Source organism: Trichosurus vulpecula, chromosome 3 (assembly GCF_011100635.1).
Source record: "Trichosurus vulpecula isolate mTriVul1 chromosome 3, mTriVul1.pri, whole genome shotgun sequence".
NCBI lineage: Eukaryota > Metazoa > Chordata > Mammalia > Diprotodontia > Phalangeridae > Trichosurus > Trichosurus vulpecula.
Genome location: NC_050575.1, coordinates 113177649 through 113205314, shown reverse-complemented (window position 1 = coordinate 113205314; position 27666 = coordinate 113177649). Strand labels below are relative to the sequence as shown.

The following is a 27666-nucleotide window of genomic DNA, read 5'->3' as shown; positions in this document are numbered from 1 at the left end:
ACTTACAGTAAAAGTTCTTTTGTAAAGAGAAAGAAAACACATAGAAAAGGGAAACACTGGAGAAAGAATCCAGGGAGCGGCATGCAGGGGGAGAAAGGTAGGCCTAGCTCTGATCTGACAGTTCCTAATGATACGTGTGTCTCCATTTCCCAGCAGGCTCTGAGAATATAGACATCACGGTTGTGGCCCTGTATGACTATGAAGCCATCCACAGTGAGGACCTCAGCTTCCGGAAGGGTGACCAGATGGTGGTCCTCGAAAAGTAGGTCCTGGCCTGGTGTTTGTCTCCCTGAATGTGACTGAGCCTACAGAGGGTTTATGACAAAACCCTGGAAGGGCCAAGCAAACTTCTTTGCTACCTATAGTTCTGTCTTAGCCAAGATTGACTCTTGTCCCAAAACACCCACAGTTTTTGTGGTCACAAAATTTCATCTCTTGATGTCCATCTTCAGTGTTGAGCCTGTCCACGCTTGTTGGTCTTCAGATAAGTCATGCAGGCCATCACCTGTACTAGATGTCTTTTTAGCTGTCTAGCACCAGTCAGAGCTTATATGGTGCCCAGGGTCACCAGCAAAGCTCAGGGAAGCTTCATAAAAGAACTTTGAAGGAGAACATAACTCCTAATTCATATAAATGAAAGTAACACTCATTCAGGTTAGAAGAGACCTTATAAATAACTAAAATAATTAAGAAATAATAAGCCCAACCCCCTCCTCTGTTGGATGCCCAACTCTGACACTCCTTGACCTTCAGGTCTGGAGTCCTCTATCTAACCCCCTAGTGAAGGAACAAAGGGGGCAAGGGTTGGTTTGAAGCACTCTAGTTCTGCCACGGGGGGATGATCCTATTTTTTCCTCCTGCAGGTCTGGAGAGTGGTGGAAAGCTCGATCCCTTGCAACTCGGAAGGAGGGCTATATCCCAAGTAACTATGTAGCTCAGATCAACTCACTGGAGACAGAGGAGTAAGTATACCTGTTGCCTGCCCTCAGAGAAGGAAGCCTAGAGACACACAGGGTTGAGAGATCTATATCCAAGCTGGGATGCTTTAGTTTAGACCATCTCAGACAGATGAAGATCTACCCTGTTCTAAAATATCTTCCCAGAAGAAAAAGTATCACAGCCTCTCTCTGAAGCTCATCCTCCCAAATAGCAAGTTATGCTTTAAGTCTCACCTAAATTCATTCTGCTGCACTCTAAGGCCATGGTGTTCTGTGAAATCTCTTCATTACCAGGTGTTTCCTGGAGGTGAAAACAATATCACCTTTTCTCAACCCATGGACCCCTTCAAATCTTTGGTGCTGGATCTCTTTAATTACATTCATTCAACAAACACTAAGAACCTACTATGTGCAGAGCTCTGTGCTCAGCTCTCAAGGAAATACAAATATAAGTAATATACAATGCCAATCCTCTGAGAGCTTATAGTTTGGTAGGCAGATAAGACATGGACATAGATGAATATAAGACACATCAGAATAGGATAAACCCAGAGGAAGAGCATGAAGTCTATGAGATCAGAGAAGGTTTCATAGAGTGGGTGACATGTGAGCTGGACCTTGAAGAATAGAAAAAAATCTAGTTTCATATCTTCACCTTCTCACCTTTGGGACTACCTTCTCTGAATCTCAGGCTAGTTATCTTGCTCAGAGTCTACTTTGTCACTCAGAGTTACTGTGATTCTCTACTGTGACCCCAGTATGCCACAGGAGTCAAGGTTGCCCTGTGGACTCTCCTGGTTCTCAGCCCCAACACCAACCTTGACACCTTGCTCTTCTGCTGTCTCAGATGGTTCTTCAAAGACATCAGCCGTAAGGATGCAGAGCGTCACCTGCTGGCACCTGGGAACATACTGGGCTCTTTCATGATTCGGGACAGTGAGACCACCAAAGGTAAGTCTGGGACACAGAGTGTCAGGCAGTCCCAAGCAGGTACAGTGAAAAGAGTATTGGATTTGAAGTCATGGGCTTAGGGTTCAAATTCTAACCTGTGTGATTTTAGGCAAGTCTCTTCCCTTCTTGGAACCACGGTTTCTATAAATATAAAATGAGGGAATTGGACTAGATTATTTCTAAGACTCCTTCAAGCTCTAACATTTTATGGTCCTATGATTCCTGAAGGACAAATTAGGAGCAGTTCCCCTGGAGCAGCCCAGCCGTACCATCTGGACATAACCGTTTCCTTAGTCAAACACCTGAGTGAGGAGTAATAAAACAGTTTCTATTTCTTTAGGGCTTTCAAGTTTACAAACTGCTTTCCTCACAACAGCAAATACTATTATCCCATTTTAGAGATGAGTAAACTGAAACTTAAAAGTGAAGTGACTTGTGAATGGCCTGGCTAGAACCTGAACCTAGGTTTTCTGTCTCTATGTCCAGGGATATTTCTACTATTCAATCCAACAAACATTTATTAGGCATACATTGTGTGCCACACATTGTGCTAGACACTGGGATACAAAAGCAAAATTGTCCTTGCCCTAATGAATTTACATCCTATTGGGGCATTCATGTATACACAGAAGTAAACACAAGGTAATTTGAGTAGGGAGAGAACACAGACAAGTGAGGGGATAAGGGAGAGTTTCCTGGAAGAGGCAGTTTCTAAAGTATACTTTGAAGGATGATGGAGTTCCTTTGACAGCTTGCGCAAATGTGCAGAGGTGGGAGATACAAATTTGACTTTGAAGAACAACATGGACTACAAGAAGGATAGTAAAACCCAACAAAACTCCAGCCCTGGCTTACTCCTCTTCTATTCCTACTCACATGCTATCGAATGGAGCTGGAGAAAGTCACACAACTTTGAAGAGTCTGCTAGGAATTTGCTATCTAATCTGTCCTGTGCTTTTTGAGCAAAGCAGAATTGAAACAGCTCAAAGGAAATTCAGCATGCGCAAGTTTGGAGTACCCACCCCAAATGTTCACATGGACTATTTGTGCCCGACCTGCGGTAGAGTATTCCAAGCTCACATTGGCCTGATCAGCCACAGTTGGACACATTGAATCTTGACTCAAGCATAGTTATGTCAGAGAACGAAGGACAACAACCACCGACCAATCTAATCTGTCCACTATGAATTTGCTATCTTACTCACTGCAAGACAATCCTTTTACTCCTCCCTTATTGATCCTCTGCTCCATCTCCCACAGTGGCTATCACAAAATCTCTTAACATTTCCCACACCATCTCCTTGCTTTTCAGCTGAAGACTGACTATTCTAGAAAAGAGAGCCTGTTTGCCCAAGCCTCCTTCTCTCTCCTTTTCATCTCACAACCCCTCGATGTGATCCCCCATTCCTCTCCTCCTTTGCTCCAATCCCCAATAAAGAGATAGCATTTCTCTTTGCCAAGGGCACCCTTCTATATGTATTCTGGATCCCATCCTCTCTTCTCCAGCAAATTGCCCACATAATCATCCAATAGACTTCTGTAGCTTTTATTCTCTCTCTTTCTACTGCTTCTTTGGCCATTGTCTACAAATATACCCAAGTCTTCCCCACTCTTAAAAAACCCAGCACTAGATCCTACCATGCCCTCACATCATCATTCTCCTTCCTTTCTCAGCCTAGAAAAATCTGTCTACCTTCATTGCCTCTACTTCCTCTCCTGTCATTTCCCAAACCTTTTCAATCTTTATCATCCAACTGAAACTGTTCCATTGGAAGTCGCTGATTTTAATTGCTAGATCTGATAGCCTGTTCTCATTCCTTATCTTTCTTGACTTCTTTACCACATGTGACACTATTAACTCTATTCTCCTCCTAAAAAGTCCTTCCTCTTTGAGTTTTCTTAACAGTTCTTTCTTGATTTTCCTATCTGTGACTATTTCTTCTCAGTCTCCTTTGTTGGATCATCATCCATACCATGTCCCCTAACTTTGGATGTCCCCCAAGGCTCTATCTCAGACCCTCTTTCTTTCTATACTCTCTTGGTGACATGAGCTCACACAAGTTTAATTACCATCTCTGTGCAGATGACTCCCAGATCTATCTGTTCAGCCTAGACTCTCTTTTGGGCTTCAGTCCAGCATCACCAATTGGCTGCTGAGCATTTAGAATTCAGTGTTCTGAAGATATCTCAAATTCAACATGTCCAAAAATAAACTCATTATCTTCCCTAAGTCTACTCCTCTACCAAACTTCCCCATTTCCATGGAGGGTACTACCATTATTCCAGTCACTGAGGCTCCCAACCTCATTGCCATCTTTAGTTCCTCACTCTCACTCACCATATATATCTAAATAGTTGTCAAATCTATTGTGTTTATTTCCACTACATCACTCAAATTATGCTTGTCTTCCCTTTCACACAGCTGCCACCCTAGTTCAGATTGCCAACATCTCTCACCTGGACTATTGCAACAAGACTCTCAGTTGTTTTCCCTGTTTCTCTAAGTCATCCTTCACACAGCTGCCAAAGTGATTTTCCTAAGGTGGAGGAGGGGAACCTTCAGCCTCCAGGCTGAAGTCAAGTCCCCTTTGACTGAATCCAAACTTCAAAGGGAGGAACTTAAGGACCTAGTGGGCCACATGTGGCCTCAAGGCCTCGGGTTCCTCACCCTTATCCTAAAATATAAATTTGATCATGTCACTCCCCTACTCAGTAAACAGCAATGGCTTTCTATTACATGCAGAATGAAATATATGAACTCCTCTCTTTGACACTTAAAATCCTTCACAGCCTGACTCCCAACTACCTCTCCAGATTATTCCTTTCTGTTCTTCTACCAGCCAAACTGGCTTTCTTATTGTTCCTTATACATGACATTTTATCTCTTGCCTCTATGGATTTGTAGTACCTGGGCCCCCTCATGCATATGTTTTATGTATGCCTCTGTATGTATATATTGTTGTCCCCCCCAGCTAGATTTTCAGTAGAGAGAAAGGCATCGACATGACATGTAGTGGTAGAATTAACAAGATTTGGCCATTGATTAAATATGGAGGATATGAGAGGGGGAAGAAAGAAGGATGACTCTGAGATTATAAATATAGGTGACAGGAAGAATGCCAGTGCTCTCAACAGAAAAAAAGGAAGTTTGAGAGAAGGTCAGATATAAGGGGGAAATTATCAGGTCAGCTGACATATAGATTTTGATATGCCAAAGGGACATCCAGGTGGAAATACCCAGCCAGTATTTGGTGATGTGAGACTATAGCTCAGAAGAGAAATTAGGATTAGATATATAGATCTGAGACTCATTAGCCAAGAGATGATCATTGAACCCATGGGAAATGGTGAGATCACAAAGAGAGATGATGTATAACCAGAAGAGAAGAGAACCCAGGACAGAGCCTTGTGGAACAACAATATTTAGGGATTAGGAGGAAGATGCCAAATCAGAAAAGGAGAAGGAAAAGGAGCAACCAAACAGCTATTGGAAAAACCAAGAAAGAACAGTGTCATGAAAACCATGGGCTGAGAAAGTACCTTGGAAGAGAGGGTGTCCAGCAGTGCCAAAGGCTTCAGAGAAGTCAAGGAGGCTGAGGACTGAGAAAAGGCAATGGGATTTAGAAGGGAAGAAATCATTAGCAATCTTGGAAAGAGTTGTTTTAGCAAAGAGGTAGGAGCTGAAGACACTTTCTAAAAGAGGGAGATGTATGTGGGTGGTGAAGAAGTGAAGATAGCTACAGGAGAGGCCAGCAACTTGGCAGTGAAATGGAGAAGATCTCCAGGATACCAGCTTAAGGGGTGACAGAATCAAGGGAAGGCTTTCTAAGAATGCAGGACACAAGGAGTATCTGTAGCAGCAGGAAAGGGTCCAGTAGCAAGTGATAGATTAAAGGTGAGAGGGGAGGGGACTAAACAGGGGTAGGGAAACTGTGGCCTCAAGGCCCTCTAGGTCCTCAAGTGTGGCCCTTTGACCAAATCCAAACTTCACAGAACAAATCAATTAAAAGGATTTGTTGTGTAAAACTTGGACTCAGTCAAAAGGCTACACTCAAGGACCTAGAAGGCCACACACAGGGTCCCCACCCCTGGATAGAGCATGTTTCTAGAAGAGATGGAAGGGAGAGGGGGATCAGGGGTACAAAATAGAAGTCTGAGTTGGCCTTGACAAGGAAAATTACTTTTTTCTCGTAGATTGTCTTGTTGAGTCATGTTTGACTCTTCGTGACCCCATTTGGCTTATTTTATAGATGAGGAAACTGAGGTAAACAGGATTAAGTGACTTGCCCAGGGTCACACAGCTAGAAAGCATCTGAGGCTGGATTTGAATTCAGGAAGATGAGTCTTCCTGACTCCAGGCCCAGTGCTCTATCCACTAAGCCCCTCCTCAGAGATTATCAAAAAGGAAAAGAGGGTGGGTAAAAGTGTAAAGGAGTTTTGAAGAATGGAATAGAGGGGATAAGGGAACTTACACTGGGTAGCCTTAATTTTCTTAGTAAAGTAAGAAGTAAAGTCCTTTGAGGTGAGAGAGAAGGACGAAGAAGAAATGTAGAAGGTGGGATTGAAAAGAAAGGAGAAAGTTTGGAACCTTCTCCTCTAAATCGTGATGAATTGCGTCCATCACTGTGAGGTTCTAATTGGATGACAGAACAGAAAAAGCTCTATGTTCAAGTCTTAAGACTTGAGTTCAAACTAAGACTCTGCTGCTTGAGTAGCTTTAAGCAAGCTACTAACCCTTTCTAAGCCTCAGTTTCTTCATCCGTAAAACAGGGAATTGGACTTTTGATCTCTTCCATTGCTTTCATTTCGAAATCTATGCCCCTGTGAACCAACCAGAGTTTCCTTGTTGTACTTGATCAGGGTGGAGGGGTGGTAACCATGGTAGAGATAAAAAAATGTTTACATGTGTGAGCATATGAATGTGTCTGGATAACTCTGTGTGTCCATGCTTCCATGTGCATGCATGTGTGTGCCTGTCTTCTCTTAGTAGGTTCACAGGTAAGACTTAGCTTGACTACATGGTCTACATACAACCCTCCTTTGTAACAAAGAAACAAAGTGAAACAAAATTCGTTGACACAGTAACCTTGTCTGACACCATGTGCAACATTCCACAGCCAAAGTCCAAGTTGTTTTTCATCCAGTTGACTGATTAATGTTAGGGTTAAAGTGGGAAAGAGTTTCCGTTGTTACCCTTTGCACCAAGATTACCTCTTTGCCTCTCACTGCCCTAAGTGTGGCTGGGAAGGGGAACAATCAGTTGCATTTTGATGGAGGCTATCTAAAGGATGCTAGAAGCTACATAGCCCGGGGTAAGAATAGAGGTCAGAAGCTAGCCCGAGGGCAGACAGCGCCAGAGCCTTGTAGGAGGGTCAGTGGTCGTGGTATGTGTTTCAGATGAGAGCAGAGTATGCATGTGAGAGAGTTCCAAACTCTCCTTTGAGGTGAGAGAGAGGGATGAGGAAGAAGTGCAGAAGATGGGAGCACATGGTATCATGGCACTTGACTTGACTTGTCTTCCCTAGCATGGTCATCATGATTTTCAGGGGGTGTGAGCTAGTAGAGGGCTTTATGAAGGTTTATTGTTTCTATCTATCACATAACTTATATCAGTACAGAGCAAGCAGCAATGTGAGGCATGAGATTCTGTCTTGTACGACTTGTCTGGGTCGTACCAGGGTGTGTCACCTCTAAGTCATTTCTCCTAAAGGAACTTGCCTGAATGGGGTGGTTGTGGGGAAAAGGGACACAGGGAAGCTTAACACCAACAATCTCATTTATGGCCAAACTCGGGCATTATTAAATTGGCATTGACAGTTCCTTCATTGAGCTGTAGCCCACTGGTTAGGGCAGTTCCCCAGGATTATGTCCCCTAGGAAAGTCTGAGGAAATGATATGAGTGGTAGTAGGAGCCCCTACCCAGGAGAGAAAGGGTTAAGGAAGGGAGGGCTAAAGAAGGGTTCTTAGATCCCACGACAAGAGATCTTTCCTCTCCTGCTACTCAGGCAGCTATTCCTTATCGATACGGGACTATGATGCCCAGCACCAGCATGCAGTGAAACATTATAAGATCCGGACCCTGGACAATGGTGGTTACTATATCTCCCCACGGAGCTCTTTTAGGACTCTGCAGGATCTAGTGGCCCACTACAAGAGTGAGTATTCGCCAACCCTGGGACCAAGGGCTGTGTCCTCCTCAGGGGATCCCAGGCATCTGAATGCGCTATGGGTGTAGAGATAAAAGCATTAAATTTGGAGTCAGAAGATTTGGTTCTACTTGATTCAGAATCCTGGTTCAGAAGTAACGATGTAACTCTGAGCAGTCATTTTCCTCTCTGGGCCTCAGAAGGAAGTAGAGAAATGATTTCTCTGGTCCTTTCTAGCTGTGAATGTAAAGTTTCTGGGATGGGATGGGTATAACAGCAACAACTGGTTTAGAAGTCATCCAAGTTAAAATTTAAAATTGACTAATAGTAGGTTGGGCTAGCCTGGTTAGGGCTCCCTGCCCTAAAAAGAATTGGGTACCCTTGGTAATACTCTCTCTCCAGCTGGTGTCACCTAGAACTGATTCTAGGGCTCTGTTGCAGAAGAAAGTGATGGCTTATGCCAGAAGCTAACAGTGCCCTGTGTGGTCCCCAAACCCCAGAAACCCTGGGAGAAGGATGCCTGGGAGATCCCCAGGGAATCCCTGAAGTTGGAGAGGCAACTGGGAGCTGGGCAATTTGGAGAAGTTTGGATGGGTAAGAGTCCTGGGCTGGGCTGGATAGGAGATTTTGGGAAGGACCTAGGAGTGGGAGAGGGAAGGGCAGAGCTGAATAAGAACTTTTAAAAAGCAGTTTCTCTGATAAGAAACCAAAGTCTCTAGCTTATCCAAAAGTCAATTTGCCTTTAAAGTTGTGTACCTAAGGGGCTATGTTACTCTCTTCCCTTCTGAGAAAGGAAATCCAGAAATTGGTGATTCCCTCCTTGGTGTGGGATCAATTGGGAAAGGTTTTTTTAGAGTAGGGAGAGGGAAAGAGTGGTAGTTCCCATTAGGATCTCCACTCTGACATCACTCCTTACCCCTGTTTCTGTCCCCCTTCAGCTACCTACAACAAGCACACCAAGGTAGCTGTGAAGACCATGAAGCCAGGTAGCATGTCTGTGGAAGCCTTCTTGGCCGAGGCCAACCTGATGAAGACTCTGCAACATGACAAGCTTGTGAAACTGCATGCTGTGGTCACCAAGGAGGAGCCCATCTACATCATCACTGAGTTCATGGCAAAAGGTGGGAGTGATGATCAAATGCCTCTTCCAGGAAGACTTCATTACTTCTGCCCCAGTCAATTCCACTCCCTGTCCCTACCCTAGTCACAGAAACATGGAAATGGTCATTTCTTCCTTGCCTCTAACATAGCGCTTAGGTACCTCTTTTATGAAACTCCCTAACTCTGGATACTGTGTTTCTATTAATGCCCTTCCGACTCTTGAGACTGTTTCCATGGTTGAAGTACTTAGAGGGATAAAAAGAGATCGGATAAAGGAGAGGTCACTTGCAGCTGAGGAAAGAGGGGTTAAGGGAGGAATTCACTGAACACAGCCTAGAAAAGAGAGAGAAGTCCCCAATGAACCACCTGAGGAAGAGTTGGAAGGGTAATACCCTTGCCCTTGATGAGAAGAGGGGAAGGCAAAAAGCTGTGATCATCACCCTAACTCATTGTACTGCAGGAAAGGCTCTGTGCCCTGCCACGTGCTGAAAACTTCAGGGACTCCAAAGAAGGGAAACTAGCCATCTAGTTAGGAAGAAATGATTGAGGCACTGTGGGGTATGATACATGAAGAACTGCCTCGGATTCAGGAAGCCTGGGCTCAAGGTCCACCTCTGACATAGCCTGGGAAGAGCTACATAGTAGGGCTGGGGAGCCAAGGTTGATCAGTGGGTCCATCTGGCCCCTGGACCCCGACTCAGCTCTCTCTCCTACCCCTCCCTCCCAACTAGGAAGCCTCCTGGACTTTCTGAAAAGTGATGAAGGCCGAAAACAACCCCTGCCAAAGCTCATCGATTTCTCAGCCCAGGTGAGAAGGTAACCTCCTTGGGAAATTCTTTACCACCACCCCACCACCCCATTACCAGTGGTGTCATGGGAAGGACCCATTTTTCTATCCCAGCTACCTTCTTGCTGTTTTCCTTTGGGGTCTCTCCATAGGGTAGAAACTCAATGGGAGAAGCGCTGGATTTGCATTAGGATCCTGTGTCTGCTATTAATCCTCCTCTTTAGTAGAGTGTCCTTCGTACTACATGGAGACAGTCTTGACTCTTAAGGCCAATTCTGGCCCTGGTGATACCGGGTGGGACATGGGGTAAGACACTTCGTCTGTGTGGGTCTCAGTATACTCTCTGTAAAATGAGAAGATTGAGCTAGGTGATCTCTGAGGTTCCTCCCAGCTCTGACATTACAAGGCCTATTACACGGCCTACCTTCTAGCTCTTAATTCCATGATACTATGCCAATAATCTTGACCAAAAAAGTCTTGATCTTCCTAAAGCAGTTCTTTCAGCGTGTCACCCCTTCTCAAAAACCTTCAATGGTTCCCCATTGTCTATAAGATATAATAGTTATGATAGCAACAATAATAATAAGGTCAACATTTCTGTAGTGCTTCGAGGTTTGCAAAGTGCTTTACCTGCGCGATCCCATTCAGTGCTCATACAGCCTAAACTATTTAGCTGGGGTTTCGAGGCCCTGCCACTGTATATCCCAGAATGTGTCTCCAGCTTTATTTCCCACTGGTCCTCTAAGTAGAGCCTCTGTTCCAGGACAACCAGTCTTCTCACTGCTCCAACCCGCATTTGACACTCTCTTATGCCTTACAGCTTCCATGTCCAGGCTCACACTGTTTCTTCTGCCTGAAGTTTCTTCCTTCTGTTCTCTGCTTGTCTGGATTCTTCATTCATTTAAACATTTATTAAGTGCCTACTGTATGCTAGACCATGGAGAAGATATAAAGATGAATAAGACGCAGTCCCTAGCCTCATTAACCTTACAGTTGTAAGGGAGATAAGGCATGAATGAATGAAAAATAGCATTTATCGAACACTTCGGCACTGTGCTAAATGCTGAGCATCAGGAGTAGTGAGACAGCCCCTAATCTCAAGAAGGTCATACTGTAATTGAGAGAGATAATACAGCAAGGAAAGTTCCGCTGAAGTCCTAAGGGTGCAGTGACAGGGTGGAGAGCGAGGCCCAGGGGTCCTTAGTTTATATAAGTAGGTCAGATAATAATGCCCGGGGACTACAGGGTCTACAGACACGTCAGATCATAAAGCCTAAAGGCCAAGGGTTAGGGTAAGAAGGGGTGCGACAAGAGAGGATGGCAAGGGGGAAGGGCGCCCCTAGTGGTGACAGGTGTACAAATAACCATGAGCCAAATAAAGTGTGACCGATGGATAAACAAGCATTGATGAAGCACCTTTGATTTGCCAGGCACTATGCTAGGTTCCAGGAATATAAATGTTGTTGTTGTTGTTGTTCGGTTGTTTCGTATTCTTCATGACCCTATTTGGAGTTTTCTTGGCAAAGATACTGGAGTGGTTTACCAATTCCTTCTCCAGCTCATTTTACAGATAAGGAAATTGAGGCAAACAGAACTAAGTGACTTGCCTAGAGTTACACAGCCGGTAAGCATCTGAGGCCAGATTTGAGCTAAGATCTTCCTGATTCCAGGTCCGGAGCTCTAGCCACCATACCATCCAGCTGCCCACAGGATATAAATACAAAGAATTAAAAAATCCCTGCTATCAGGGAGCTTACATTCCATGAGGTATCATGGGGAAAGGATCACACTTAGAATCAAGAGCATTCATTCATTCATATATATTAACTGGCCATTTACTACGTGCAAGGCCCAGTGAGGATAAGAATGTGAGGAACATACAGTTCGTCTCCTCAAGAACTTACATTCTGGTGAGGAGCTGAGACAGGATTACAGATACAAGGGAAGATATAATATGGACCCTGAGTGAGGTCCTCAAAAGTGCTATGAGCCTTTAAAGGAGGAAGGGACACTTTTATTTGAGGGCATCAGGGAAGGCCTTGAAAAGAGGAGGAGGAGGAGGAGGAGGCATGGATGGGAAACACCACTTGAGAATGGGAAGATTTTCTATCCCAGAGATGCTCCAATGAGCACAAGGAAGGGCTGGATCTCTGAGAACACCTAAGAACAATGCAGGGAGGGAAATGCAGGGAGGCTTTGCCTATGCAAACCTAAGGTTGGCAAACTATATACAATAAGTGGACCTGCTTCCCCGGGGATTCTCAGGAGAACAATATGGAAATGAAGCTCTGAAATTTCCAATGCAGTACCCCAGAGAGACAATAAACAGGTTTGTTCCCTACTTCAAAATACAGAATAACAGAGGAGGAAAGGTACTTACAATATAGAATATTGGGATAGAAAACTTAATAATAACAATTACTGGAAAGAGCCTGTAGACCTCTTGTCCAGTCCTGGTGTTGTCACTAACTCCCTATGTTAGGAAAAAGAAGGAATTAGAAGGTATACAGGCCAATCGGCTACTTGAGAAAGGAAGAAAATGAGGCCCTGAATGATAGATTTGCCCAAGGTCACACACCAAGTCTGAGCCAGGCCCAGAAATCAGATCTCTCGTTCCTTAGCTGAGTACCCCTCCTACTACATAGAGACAACCTGACCTAAGGCCAGTTCTGCCCCCTGGTGAATGTTCATCAGTGATGTTGATGGTGATACCTTACCTCAGAGCATCCTGAGGATTCAGACCCTAACAACTGAGCCCTTAATAAGGGAATATGTATTTATTAAATTAAATTGAGCCCCAGGAGGCCAGCAGCACCCAGTAGCCTGTAAAAGGTAGCGTGGTATATAGGATCATAGATTTGGAGATCGGTTTGGAGGGCCCTAAGAGGTCATCTAGTCCAACCTCTTTCATTTTACAGATGAAGAAGAAACTGAAGCCCAGATAGGTTAAATGACTTTTCCTAATTATACAGGTAGTAAGTGAGATAACCAAAAGTCCTACCCCAAACCCCTGACTACAAAGTCAGCACCCAGTGCAAAGCTGGGGCTCTTAACCTGTTTTCTGTGTGGTGGGCCCCTTTGGCAATCTAATAAAGCCTATGGACCCCTTCTCAGAATAATGGTTCTAAATAATTGAAAGAAATGCTAAATTTCACCTGGTAGTTACTGAAAATAAAAATATAATTTTTTCCCATCCAAGCTTAAGGGCCCCCTGAAATCTATCCATATACCCTTTAGGAGCCTACAGACCCCCAGATTAAGAATATGGTATTAAAGAAAAAACATCAGTTTTTGATGTTCGAAAATCTGAATATAAAACCTAACTCTGCCATTTACTAACTCTGTAACCTTAGGTCCCTGGAACTCAGTTTCCTCATCTGTAAAATGAGGGAATTGACACAGATGGCCTCTAAGGTCCCTTCCATTTCTAAGTCCTTTGAGCCTAAAGGAGTCTCAGAAAATCCAAAGCCAGGAATCAGATTCTGATCCACTGTCTGGCTTTGGGACAATGATGTTCATTTGCTGCCATCTGCTGGTGCAGCCTACCTAGGACATCACCATCTTGGTTGGAGGTCCTCAAGTCCCTGGGTGCCCAGGCTACTCTCTCGGCCCTCTCTACACTGAACAAATAGAGCAGAACTCAGGTTATAAGAGCTTCTTGGGAATGAGGCTCTAGTTGAGTACCCCAGTTAGATAAGGCCAGAAACCTTTTAATAATAATTGACCTAGTGGACCTTAGAGTTGCCTCAGAGCCAAGAAGACAAGTTCCAGTGTCACCTGTAATATATACTGGCTATGCAGCACTGGCCAAATCATTTAACTCTCTAAAACTCTTAAGTTGCAAAGAAGGCACCATCCTGCATTGGTAAATGGAGTTTTCTCACCCAGGAGTTTCCTATACTAATGAAATCACAGTCCCAATCCTAGTAAGAATAATAGCTAACATTTACAGTATTTGCAAAGTTTACTAAGGGTTTTACATGTATCATCCCCTTAGATCCACAACAACCCTGTGAGGTAGGTGTTATTATTTTTAAATTAAATTTTATTTTATTTTCATGAAGCTCTACCTTCTTCCCCTCCTATCTTTCTCAATCCCCACCCCACCCCCATCCATTAAGAAAACAAGAAAAACAAAACCCCTGTGGTAAACATGTATAGTCAAATAAAACAAATTCCTGCATTGGAAATGAAAAAAAAGTATCTCAATTGGCATTCTGAGTTATCACCCCGCTGTCAGGAGGTGAATAGACTGTTTCATTTTAAGTTCTCTGAAATTGTGGTTGGTCAATGTATTGATCAGGGTTCCTAAGTCTTTCAAAGTGGTTTGTCTTTATTATTGTTGTTGAATAAACTGTTGTCCTGGTTCTGTTCATTTTATTCTGTACAAATTCATACAAGTCTCCCCAGGTTTGTCTGAAACTAGCACCTTGCTCATTTCTTTCAGCATAATGGTAACTCCATCACATTCATAGGCCATAGCTTGTTCAGACATTCTGCAATTGAGGGGCACCCTCAGTTTCCAATTATTTGCCACCACAAAAGAGCTGCTATAAATATTTCTATACATATAGTTCCTTCTCCTCTTTCTTTGATTTCTTTGGGATATAGGCCAAATCGTAGTATTATTGAGCCAAAGGGTATACACAGCTTAATAGCTTTTTGGATATAATTCTAAATTGCTTTCCAGATTGGCTGGAACAGTTCACAGCTCCATCAATAGTACATTAATATGCCTGTTTTCCCATAGCCCCTCCAGCATTTCTCATTTTCTTTTTTTGTCAACTTTGCCACTCTGAAAGGTAGGAGGTAGAATCTCAAAATTGTATTAATTGGCATTTTTCAAAATAATAATGATTTGGAGCATTTTTTCATATTGATAACTTGGATTTCTTCCTCTGAAAAAGTGCCTTTCATAACATTTGACAATTTATCAAATAAGGAGTGCAATTTGAATCAATTCCCTATATATCTTAGTAATGAGACCTTTATCAGAGAAACTTGCTGCAAAGATTTTTTTCCCCATTTACCTGTTTTTCTTCTAATTTTAACTGCATTGGTTTTGTTTGTGCAAAAACTTTTTAATTTTACTTAATCAAAATTGTTGACTTCACCTTATGTGACCCCTCCGTCTCTTGTTTGATCATGAACTCTTCTCCTATTCATACATCTTCCTGGCAAGTTCTTTCTTGCTTCTCTAATTTCTTTATGATATCACCAGTAGATATTGTTATTATCCTCATTTTAAAGATGAGAAAACTTAATCTGAGAGAAATTAAGTGATTTTCATAGGACCACATAGATAATTGACTGAGGCAAGATTCAAACTCATGTCTTTGTGGCATGAGTCCAGTGCTGTAGCCATTGTGCCACCTAGATCTCTAGTCTACAACCCAGCCTGTGTCCTAGAGGTTGATTTTTGTACTTAATCTCTGGTATGAGCTGATTTCCTTGCCATTTGCTTCCAACCCCTCAAAGTGGATTAGGAAAGCATTCCCAGTTAGCTGATGGTTCTGGTCACCTGGGTTCCTCTTGAATAAGATAGCATAGGATATATGAAAGCTTACTGGACATATGCTTAGAAGACTTCAGTTTGAAAACCAAATCCTGCCTCTTAGTCTGCAACTTTAGGTACTTCATGACCCTTCTCTGGGCCTGTTTCCTCCTCTGTGAAATGAAGAAGTTGGACCAGAAGAGTTATAAGTTCTCTTCCAGCTCTATTTTCCAAGTTCTCTTCAAGTTCTGACATTTTGTATTCACATTCTAAGGTGGTATCATGCACTAGAAAGAATACTCTATTTGGAGTCAGGACTTGGATTTGAATTCCTAGTTCTCCGGGCTCTTCCTCCAGTTTTAATACTCTGTGTGCTAAAGTCCCTTTACTCAGACCATTTTTGAAGTTTCACCATTACTACATTTGTCCCTAGGTCAAAAATGAACTGTTTGTTAGTATTTCTCAGGTGTCTGCCAAAAAAAAATGTTAAAAAGTATTTGGTCAACCAGCTTGTCCAAGTAACTTGAGTTAACACTGACTCACTGAGTCAATTATCCCAAGGATGTTTAGCTTGGAAAAAAAACAGATGATGGGGGCAGGGGAAGAATTGATAAGTTGTTGTCTTTTGTTATCAAAGAGGACATCAGGGAGGTGATGCCATGACATGCAAGTGAATTGGATTTAAGTTAGGGAGGACTGTGCAAAATCACCAGCCTTACTTTCTCCTCCAGAGCCATCTGGGTCCAGTGGCCAGATATCGATCAGGACAACTGGAGATGGCCCATGATGCAGTGGGGCCCCCGTGGCCTTTTCAAGCTAAGGTCTTTAACAGGTCTCAGTTTGAGTGAGGCAGTGCCCATTCAGTGATTAAGGTTTAATAAAAAAAAAATTAGGCAAAGAATAGCCTCTTTTAAAAAAATAGATCTGGGAAGGGAAGACCCTCAGGGTTTCTGGTCAAAACAGAAACAACTGTTATTTACATACAGATCTGTTATAGGGAAGAGGGAACATCTTCATTCTATGTGATCTCAGAGAACCCTTCAATTCAATTCAGCAAGCATTTAAATGCCCTTACAATCCAGGTACTGTTTTAGGTTATGAGGATAAGGCAAAAAAAGAAAAAATAACCCTACCCTCAAGGAGTTTACATTCTACTGAGAGAAACATGTATGCAGGTAAATATAAAATATGCACAAAGTGAATATCCAGTTATTTCAAGGATGGGGCGAAGTGAACACAGAATCTCAAACCTGGAAAGGGTTGTGGAGGGGATACAGTCCTACCTTTATCAGAGCAGGGATCAAGCCTGTTACAACATTTCTGAAAAGTGGTCAACCAGCGTCCACTAGAAGACCTCCAGGGATGGGGAAACTTCTACCCTCCAGGGCAGCCTGTTCTGCTGTTGGCAGCTCTAGAACAATGGGTTCAAAGTTATAAGGACAGATTTCAGTTCAGTGTGGGAAAGAACTTAAACTAAAATTGTCCAAAAATCGACATGGTCACCTCATGGCTGAATGATCATTTGTCCAAGACGCAAGACTAACAATCTAGAAGAAGTCCAATAGCTGATCCAAGCCCAGATGGTCTTAGTGGACTCAGGCTTATCTTAATCTGGGCGCAGAAGGGTTCTCAGAGGGGAGGAAGACAATGGGCAACACTTGCTTGGTTAGCTCCTCCTCAGCTGCTTGGAATTTGGCTTAAGTTTGAGAATGGTTGTCTCTGTTTTTGGCATTGTAGATTGCTGAAGGAATGGCCTTCATTGAGCTGAGGAACTATATCCACCGAGATCTAAGAGCAGCCAACATCCTCGTCTCCTCCACCCTGGTGTGTAAGATTGCTGACTTTGGCCTGGCACGGCTCATTGAGGACAACCTATACAATGCTCGAGAAGGTAGGCAATGTCATGACCTCTTTTCTCTCTCCCTGAAACACCCTTTAGTTATCCTGCTACAACCTTTTTCATGCCGAGTCTGACATCTCCTTTTTCTTAGGCTTCAACCTTGTGGATCAGCCAGGGACAAAGAGAATGAGCCTTAGGAGACCTCAGTCCTTGCCCATCCCTAACACTAACTGCTTGTATGACTTTGGGCAAGACATTTAATGTCTTTGAGCCTGTTTCAGCATCTGCCAAATGAAGAGGCTGGAGACAGTGTGGTACACTTGAAACAGTTTTGGATTTGGAGTCAGAGAGGATCTGGGTTTGAGTCCCAAATCCACTGCTTACCATCTGTGTGGCATTGGGCAGACACTCTCCCTCTCTGTAAAACGGACAGGTGGATGGTCTTTTTTTTTTTAGATATATTAGCTTATAACTCTCCTCTTCAAAACTGACCTGTCTCCTCCAGGCCTAGATTCGAAAATTTGATTGTCCTAATGAGAGTTTATACTTGGCTGCCTGGGCCATTAGTGACTAATGGAGGAGATTTCAGGCCAAATCTTAGGTGTAGGGAGCAGGGTGAGGTATGAATGAGAATGAGAATGGAGGTCCAACTGCTTTGAGGAGACCTGGCCCAACCCATGAGGACTAGATAGGAGAGCATCTAGCCTTACCTTTTAAAGTTGTAGAATCAGTTTTTATCTTAGATAGGGACTGGTTTCACTGAATGTATACTTTGTGAAATGACAGAGAAAAAGATGGAAATTCAGAGACCAGGATGGGGAGGTTGTAGAACAAGAAGATAGAGAGGAGAGAGGAGAAAAAAGGGAGAATGGAAAGTAAAAGGAAAAAAAGAAAGGGGGGAAAGGAGAGGAATGGGGTAAAGACAGGAAAGGGAGGTAGAAGATAGGAGAGGGAAGGAAAAGGAGAGAGAGAGGAAAAGGAGAGAAGAGAGGGGGAGGAGGGGGAAGAAGAGAGGAAAGGGAAAGAAGAAAGGAGAAAGGAAGAGAAAAAGAAGGGCAGAAACAAAAAAGGAAAAGAGGAGATGAAAGAAAAGAACAAAATACGTAATTTACAACCATCAAACTTAAGCACAGAGGTTTGAAAAGCAAAAAAAAAGTCAGAGGAGAAAGAGAACCCATGAAAAATGAAAGAAATTTTCTAATTGCCTTTATGGTTGCAAGAACCCAGGCTGCTAGTGAACTGTATATAAAACGAATGACAAAAAGCCACCATCAAAGGCAATGACTGAAACATTAGTTTGTTTGCAGAAGTGGAAAGCAGTAGGCCTGGGTAAGATTCATAATTATTGACTTCAAAATTTCCCGGTGGCATATCAGTCATAGCAAATCATTTCACTACTTTCCTTTCAGATGAAAGCCTCATCACTTACGTAGCTTCCCTAGGTATCGCATACCTTTTATCAAAAAAATGAGGACACCAATAACCTCTCCAAAAAACATAAGCATATGTACCCTATGTTAAGCATTACGTCTTGCATCACCCCCCAAAACATTTGTAAATATTTAGAAGAAAACATCAACTGGCCAAAAAGCAAAAAGTGTGTGCCAGAAGTTCCAAGGGTTGAAAGGGCAATTCATTATTGATCCTCCTAAACTGGGAAAGCTTCAAAGGGAGGACAATTCATTGACTGATTGTGTGTCTCTTGTGTAAGGACCAACCTAGCTAAGGGTTGAAAGGCTCGTCAACAGAAGATTGGACACTAGGGAATTTCTTTTTTTTGGCTACAGCAATTCATGAAACCATTTATTAAAGGTGAGGAGGGACTTCAGTGTATGCTAGAGGTCGGAGAACTCCCACTGATATACTAATAACTGAGTAGCAGAATTGGCCTCAGACTCAGGAAGACCTGAGTTCAAGGCCTGCCTCTGGCCTGTGTGACCCTGGGCAAACTACTTAACTTCTTAGAGGGAAGGGAAGAGAATAGGCATATTATATATAATACATTTATATAACATTTTATATATTATATATAGTGTTATATATGTATTATATATAATATGTAGTTATACAATATATTATTACATTATATATTATACCTATACATAATATATAAAGTGTATATATATATATATATTGGCTATGCCCATGCATACATATACATATACATGCGTATATTATATATACATGCTATACACATACATAATATATACATGTGTTATAATATATACATTTAGATAGCCATACATGTCTCTATTATATGCATTATATAATATAGTATATGTGCATATATTATATAGGTATTTTATAATATATTATCTAATATATGTATTTTACACATAGATATAGATATGGTATATATGTATACACATACAATAATATGTTACATTCATATATTATATGTATCACATATAATGTGTTATTACATATGTATTATACACACACATACACACACATACATATGCTTATTACTTTCCCTTTCCTCTAAGAGGTTAAGTGACTTGCCCAGGGTTATTTTTGTAGATATACATATATGTACATATGTATGTATATGTGTGTGCATATATATGGATGTGTGTACATATATATGTGTGTGTGTATATATATAATATACACTAAACACTGCTTAGCACTTTACAAATATTATTTCATTTGATCCTGTTATAATCCACATTTTAAAGTTGAGGAAACAGAAGCTAACAGAGCTTAAATGACTCAGCCAGGGTCACATAGTCAGTACATATCTGAGATTGGATTTGAACTTAGGTCTCCCTGTCTCCAGGCCCAGCATGCCTCTTGCTACTTCTAGCAACTCTTTAAGACAGGGGTTCTTAACCTGGGGTCTGTGAACTTGTTTTAAAAAATATTTTGATAAATGTATTTCAATAATAAAAGTGGTTTCTCTTATAATCCTCTGTATTGCATTTTATACATTTAAAAACATTCTTCCGAGAAGAGGACCATAAATTTTACCAGACTGCTAGAGAAGATCATGACACCAAAAAAAGGCTAAGAACTCCTTTCCAACTATAAATTACAAAGCAGAAGCCAAGCTGCATTGGCTGAGAGAGTCTCCTCATTGAGAATTGCCTATATCAGTGAAATCACAGGTCTAGTCCAAAAATAATACTAACTTACATTTCTATGATGCTTTCAGGTTTTCAAAATACTTTCTCAGAACTTTGAAGTATTAATCCATGTAAATGTAAGCTCTCCTTTTTATAGAGTCTTACTTTTACAAATTATGTGTATATGCATATTTAACTATATTACCTTATTTGATTCTGATAATGCTTCCTTAAGCTAGCTATTATTAAGTGGAAGGACTGAGATAAAACTCAGTGTAGGGAGCACCCACACCAAGATTCTTGCTGTGTTCAAGAAAACCAACACATGCGTTTCATTCCCTAACTGCACTCCGAGACTTCTACCTGAAAGTTCCTGGGCGTGTATGAGGGTAGGGTGGACAGCTGAACCAGGGAAGAGATGCTGGCCATTTGGGGATCCCATTCACACCATAACTCCCCCGCACCCTTATCCCTGCAGTTGACTCTTTTGACTCAACTCTATCCTTCAACAGGAGCCAAGTTTCCCATCAAGTGGACAGCTCCAGAGGCCATCAACTACGGCTCCTTTACCATCAAGTCAGATGTGTGGTCCTTTGGCATCCTCCTGATGGAGATTGTCACTTACGGCCGGATTCCCTACCCAGGTAAGGAAGATGATTCCTTCAGGAGCAAAGGAACTGTATTATGGAATGAGGGAAAAGTGAGGAGATGGTAAAGATTATGAAACTAGAATAATTAGGGCCTTAAAAGCATGTCAGAGGAGCTTGGACTCAATGAAATAGGATTAAAGAACCATTAAAAATTGTTGAACAGAAAGTAGTATGTGTATTCAGTGCTTTAGGGACATAAGTTTGCCAGAGGTACAATAATATTATGTTATCCCAAATCCAAGTTGTATCCCTAACGTAAAATCTCTTTGAAAATATGTAAGTATCATATAAATATACTCTGAAAATAACACCTGTTCTAGGCCAATCTCATATTTTAGGTAAACTAAATTTGGAGAACAAATGTAGCCTGTACATAAAACTGATTAAAGTTTTAGAATGCTTTACAGTTGCAAAGTGCCTTACTCACGATCTCACTTAAACTTTTTAGTAGTCCTGTGAGGCTGGCAGTACAGAGGGCTGCTTTTGACGATAGTATCGAAGAATTAAAGCTGGGGAGTAGGAATTTGCCATTGTGTCCCTAACACTGACCAGAGAAGAATGTTCTGCTTATTTCAAAAGGATTTTTATAAAGAAAATGCTTTATACTTCATAGTTGTGAGTCATTATTACATAAGAATGAGAACTAAAAGGAGCCTTAGAGATTATCATCCAGTTCATCCTTCTCATTTTATTTATCTTTCTTTTAATTTTGATTATTTCCATATATGCTGTAGAACAGGATGGGATTGTACATGAAACTATGAACTTCTAACATGTAGAACTTGTTTTTCTTTTTAAGAATATAATAAATTTAACACGTAACTTTCAAAGCTGTCTTGTTTGTGGTTCTCTTCTCATTTCTTGTGGGCAAAGATCTCTATTGCTATTCATTCTCCCTCCAAATAGGAAGGAAGGAAGGAAGGAAGGAAGGAAGGGAAGGAGGGAGGGAGGGAGGGAGGGAGAGAGGTAAGGAAGAAGGGAGGGAAAGAGGAAGGGGAGGAGGGAGGGAGGAGAGAGAGAGAGAGAGAGAGAGAGAGAGAGAGAGAGAGAGAGAGAGAGAAAGAAGGAGAGAAGGAGAGAAGGAGAGAAAAAAGAGAAAAAAGAAAAGAAAAGAAAGATGAGACCCTTGTAACAAATATATATAGTCAGGCAAAAGAAATTTCCACATTGTCCATGTCCAAAAATAGATGATTCACTCTGAATTTTGAATCTATTACTTTTCTGTCAAGAAATAAGTAGCAAACTTCATTAATCCTCTGGGCTCATGGTTGTTTATTGTATTACTTAAGAGTTCTTACGTCTTTCAAAGTTGTTTGTGATGACAGAAGGTTGTTATTATTGTATAAACTGTCCTCATAATCCTTCCTACTTCACTCTACATCTATTAATATGTATTCATGGGTTTCTCCAAAACCATCCCATTTATTATTTCTTTTGGCATAATAATATTAAATTAAATTCATATAATCATAATTTTTTCAGACCTTCCCCAATTGATGGCACTCCCCCCTTCATTTACAGTTCTTTTTCAATACAAAAATCGCTGCTATAATTATTTTTGCACATATGTGAACTTTCCCTCTTCCTCTGGTCTCTTTGGGATATAGGATTAGTAGTGATATCCCTGGGTCAAAGGGTAGGCACAATCTAGTGACTTTTTGGCACAGTTCCTTTCTGCTTTTCAGAGTGGCTGTACCAATTCACAGATTCATCAAAATTGCATTAGTATGCTTGTATTACCATAGCCCCTCCAACATTTGTAATATTCTCTTTTTTTGGAGCGGGGGTGGGGAGGATCATCTTTATCAATCTGATTGGTACAAGATAAAACCTCATTAACTTGCATTTCTCTGTTTTTTAGTGATTTGAAGCATTTTTTTCATATGGTTGTTGATACCTTGGATTTATTGCTTTATAAATTACCTGTCTGTTCATATCCTTTGACCACTTATTTATTGGGAAATTGTTCTTGTTCTTATCAATTTGAACTCATTTCTTATATATCTTTGAGATGAGACCTTTATTAGGGAAACTTGCCAGACACTTTTTTTCCTAATTAACTGTTTCCTTTATAATTTTAACTTATTGTTAAACCTATATTTGTTTGTATAAAAGCCTTTTAACTTTATGTAATCAAAATTGTCCATTTAATCTTCTGTTATCCTGTTCTTTGGTCATAAACTCTTCCCCCATCAGTAGTTATAAAAGGTAATTTCTTTTTTGCTTCTCTAATATGTTTATGATGTGACCTTTTATATCCAAGTCACATATCCTGTTGAAGCTTATTTTGATATATGGTGTGAGGATCTGGTCTATATCTAATTTCTGCTGGACTGCTTTGCAGTTTTCCAAGAGACTTTTTGCTGAATACTGAGTTCATATTTCAGTAGCTAAAGTCTTTGTGTTTGTTGAACATTATGAATGAATAAAAAACGCTATGCTATTATGTTCATTTGCTTCTGTATACTATATATTTAATTTGTTCCACTGATCAACCTCTCCATTTTTTCCACTAGTTTCAAATAGTTTTGATGATTATTTCTGTTTAGTATATAGTCTGAGACCTGGTTAGACGCCCCCTTCCTCCTCACTTTTTTTGTTACTTCCTTTAAAATTCTTGACCTTTTGATTCTCCAAATGATTTTTTCTAGCTCCATAAAGTAATCATTTGGTAATTATGTACCAAATAAGTAAACTAATTCATTCAGAGAGTATTGTCATTTTTAATACATTGGCTTAGCCTACCCATGAGCGATTATTATTTCTCCAGTTATTTGGGTCCAATACCTTCATTCTACAAATGAAGAAAATGAGAACATGTCACAATGAAAAAGAAACAGAGCCTCACAATAAAAAACAGTAGCAACTTACTAATAATACTCTTTATGTTAATAGATAATTTTTGCATAGAACTTTATGGTTACCAAACATTTTAATACATTATCTCATTTGACCTTCATAGCAGCCCTCCCATCTGAAGCCCAAAGAAAGAAAATGACAATCAGCCAACTAGTATCTAGTGGGGCCAAGACTGGAACCCAAGCCTTCTGAATACAAAACCAAGAAACCAAGATGTTTCTTTCACTGCACTACCTTATTCCTCTGCTGGAGGAAAGCATCTGGATAACTAGTGCTTCAGACCTTCTAACTCCCTTTGTCATGTACTGCTGTTGCCAAGCAACCTTCTCTTATTGATTAGCTTTTCCAAGTAGACTTTCCCACAGGGAAGGATGAGCTATTTGGCAGACAGGACTGTCTTAGTAGCTTTTGGTGTGGTAGAAAGAATCCTAGAGTTGGAGTCAGAAGACCTGGGTTCCTATCCCGATTCTACCACATTAGAAGCAGCTAGGTGGCACAGTGGATAGAGTGTTAGACCTGAAGTCTGGAAGAGCCAAGTTCAAATCCAGCCTCAGGCATATACTATGACTCTGGGAAAGTCATTTAACCAGTATTTGCCTCAGTTTCCTCAACTGTAAAATGGGTAGTACCCCTTTCCCAGGATTGTTGTGAGAATCAAATGAGATAATATTTGTAAAGCGCTTAGCACAGTACCTGGCATATAGTAAATGCTTATTTCCTTCCTTCTACATTCTAATTGGTTGGCCTTGATTGCCATTCCCCCTTCTCTGGGTCTCATTTTCCCCTTCTGTAAAACATAGATAATGAATTTCACAGGAGATACTATGAAGATCAAATAAGATAATGTATAATATATAAAGTTTTTTTAACAATACAGGGCTATATGAAAACCATATATTATTATAACTAGCATTTTTATTACAAAATTGCTCTTCTGGCTTATCAATTAGACTCTTGTGAGTTTAATTACTATAAGTAGGGGCAGCTAGGTGGCGCAGTGGATAGAGAACTGATTCTGAAGTCAGGAAGATCTGAGTTCAAATATAGCCTCAGACATTTACTACTTGTGTGACCCTGGGCAGGTCACTTAACCCCGATTGCCTCCAAAAAATGTTAATAATAATTACTATAAGCCAGTTTCCAGGACATGCTTTCCAGAAAAAAAAACAGTTCACTTGAGCTGAAAAGTAGAGAGCCAAAAGTATAGATGGCCCTGTGAAGTCTAGTTAGAGCAGTCAGGCTGCCATTCTTCAATACCACTTGTAGCAAATGACCATCACCATGAAAAGGACGGAGTATACATACATCTATACATATATGTACATATATATTTTGTGTGCTATGGTAAAGGATATAGATAGATCACTAGAATAACAGAACCCCAGAACTGGAAGAGAGATTATTTTGCCCAACCCCATGTCTAGTACATGAATCCTTTCTACATCATCTCAGATAAATGGTCTTTCAGCCTCTGCTTAAACACCATCAGTGACAGGCAGCTCAACACTCACCAAGGCAGCCATATCTCTAAACCACCTTAATTTTTAGGAAGTGTGTTCACATACTGAGGTGAAATCTGCCTCTTTATAGCCTCCATATTAGAGTCCCATACTGTTCTCTGGGGCTGTGTAGTTCAAATTGAATCTACCTTTTACATAACAGTCCTTTAGATATTTGAGAACAGTAAGGATGTCCCCCTAAATCTTTTCTTCTTTGGGGTAAACATCTCTAGGTTAGATAGAGAACAAAGGGAGACCATACCTTTTGGGGACCTTTTAAGTTTACAGGTATATTATAGACTGAAAAAAGTTGAGGGTAAACATTGGACTACTTCTAGACCATGGACACCCCCTCTAAAACCCCAGCTTCATGTCCCTCAAATTCATGACAAGTAAAAAGTGAAATTAGGTGAGAGGATGTGGATGGCTCCTACTTTTCCTTCCTTTACCTGACTCTTCTCCTCTGTTTTTCAGGAATGTCTAACCCTGAAGTGATCCGTTCCCTGGATCGTGGATACCGGATGCCTCGTACCAACAACTGTCCAGAAGAGCTATATAGCATCATGACTCGCTGCTGGATGAATAAGCCTGAAGATCGGCCTACATTTGAGTATCTCCAGAGTGTGCTGGAGGACTTCTATACTGCCACTGAGAGCCAGTACCAAAAGCAGCCGTGAGGAGTGGCGTCTTAAGCATTGTGACCAATTCTTGGGTCATATCGGCGTATCATCACATTGCTTTCATGCACACTACCTACTGGCCATATTCATCTTCCTAATTCCTATCTCCATTTCAAGGTCCATCTCTGGTACTGGGAGTGTGGAGACCTGTGTTCTAGTTCTGTCACTAACTCAGTGGATCATTGGACAAATCACTTGCCCTTTCTGGTCTTCCGCTTTAAAGTGAAGGCATTGGATTAGATGATCTCTGAGGTCCCTTCTAGCCCTAAGATTCTACCTTCTGTGTTCTAAGATCCCTTCCAGTTATAATATTCTGTGTTCTATATTATAAAGTCCCTTCTAGCTATGACATTTGACAATCCAAAAGCCCTTTCGGTCCTGACATTCTCTGACTCTGATTTCTAGGAAGAATGTTGGTCAATATTGCTATTGGCAATTGACTGGGATGGTTATTATTCCAGTTTTAGCCACAGCTTTGAGAGATCTGGGTCAAATGGACAAATACAAGCACTATGAATGCCACAGAGTTTATGGATAGATACGCATTCTTCTTCTTCCAATTGCCAAAAATCCTCTTAGCTTCTAGCAGTTCACTAAGCAAGAAATTGGGATGGAGACCTCCCAGAGACGACACCTGCTGAGAGAAAGGGGAGTGCATCTTTTTTTCCTCTAACCTGCCTTGTAAAGAGAGATAGAATTTGGTACAGTGTTAGGAAAGGAATCTGAGAGTTTGTCCATGCTACTGTCTCAGGAGAGCTGTGAGCTTAGCCTCTCATTAAAAATTTCTCAAGAGAAGAGGCATTTGGCCTCCTACCAGACCAAATTAAGACATAAGAGAAATTGTTTTGGCTTTCTTGTCAGGACTAGTGAGTAGCTGTACCCTCTTCATTTCTTATCCCAAATTGGCCAGTGTGGTTGTCAGAGACCTATCTGTGGTGAAGGGGGTGCTGGGATTGTTGGGAAATGATTTTGGAGGAGATTGGCAAAGGACAGCTCCACTGAAGGACAAGGGGAACTTAAGAGGGTAGATGATGGGAACTTTGTGAGCTGGGCTTTCTCAGATGTTTCTCCAAGCCCCTTGGCAGCCACTACCTCCAGAGGCAAAAATGGAAGGCTAAAGATTCACTTCCAAACTGTCTCTCCTGAGAGGACTGAGGAGGAGGCAAGAAAATAACAGAGGACAATGTAGTCAGCTTGAATCTTCCCTTCCCGTTTTTTCTTCCCGAGAAGAAAGAATACAAAGACAGGCTCCAGGGGCTCCCAGATTAGCCAGACCATTCAGGCCATACTTGTATGTATGGCCACATTCTCAGCCACAGCTTTCCCCCACGGCTTCATTAAAGTCCTGCCTTGGCTTAACTGCACTTAGGAGTTGGGTCTGTGGATATTAATGCCAACTGTAGTTCACACTATTCACTTCTGTTTGAGGTGGGCATCTTCTCCCTTTCTTCATTGAGATGGCCACTGGGGCATTTAAGGCTAGAGACCTGAATGGAACGAGGGCTGGGTCCAATCTCATGGACGCATCTATACCCCCATCACCCTGAACCCTGGTTGTCCATCTAGCATGTTCCTGCCCTAATCATGAGAGATACATGATAGAAGAAAACAGAGGGCCCAATGCAGCCAATACCTGCTATATGAAAAACCAGTCAG

At 41.4% G+C, this 27666-nt stretch overlaps 1 protein-coding gene across 2 annotated transcripts in view; it reads left to right on the top strand.

Moving 5' to 3' along the window:
* Positions 1 to 27374, top strand: part of HCK (HCK proto-oncogene, Src family tyrosine kinase) — a 40183-nt gene extending 12809 nt beyond the window's left edge. Inside the window, exons 4-13 of one of the 2 annotated variants that reach the window (XM_036751375.1) lie at positions 157 to 262; positions 864 to 962; positions 1786 to 1889; positions 7895 to 8044; positions 8477 to 8629; positions 8974 to 9156; positions 9868 to 9944; positions 17155 to 17308; positions 20835 to 20966; positions 25805 to 27374. In XM_036751375.1, the coding sequence (XP_036607270.1) occupies positions 157 to 262; positions 864 to 962; positions 1786 to 1889; positions 7895 to 8044; positions 8477 to 8629; positions 8974 to 9156; positions 9868 to 9944; positions 17155 to 17308; positions 20835 to 20966; positions 25805 to 26007 (1361 nt within the window). In that variant the 3' untranslated portion in view covers positions 26008 to 27374. Of the gene's footprint in view, positions 1 to 153; positions 263 to 863; positions 963 to 1785; positions 1890 to 7894; positions 8045 to 8476; positions 8630 to 8973; positions 9157 to 9867; positions 9945 to 17154; positions 17309 to 20834; positions 20967 to 25804 lie in introns of both variants that reach the window. The other variant, XM_036751374.1, reaches the window with a different exon arrangement.
* The last annotated feature ends 292 nt before the right edge of the window (positions 27375 to 27666 follow it).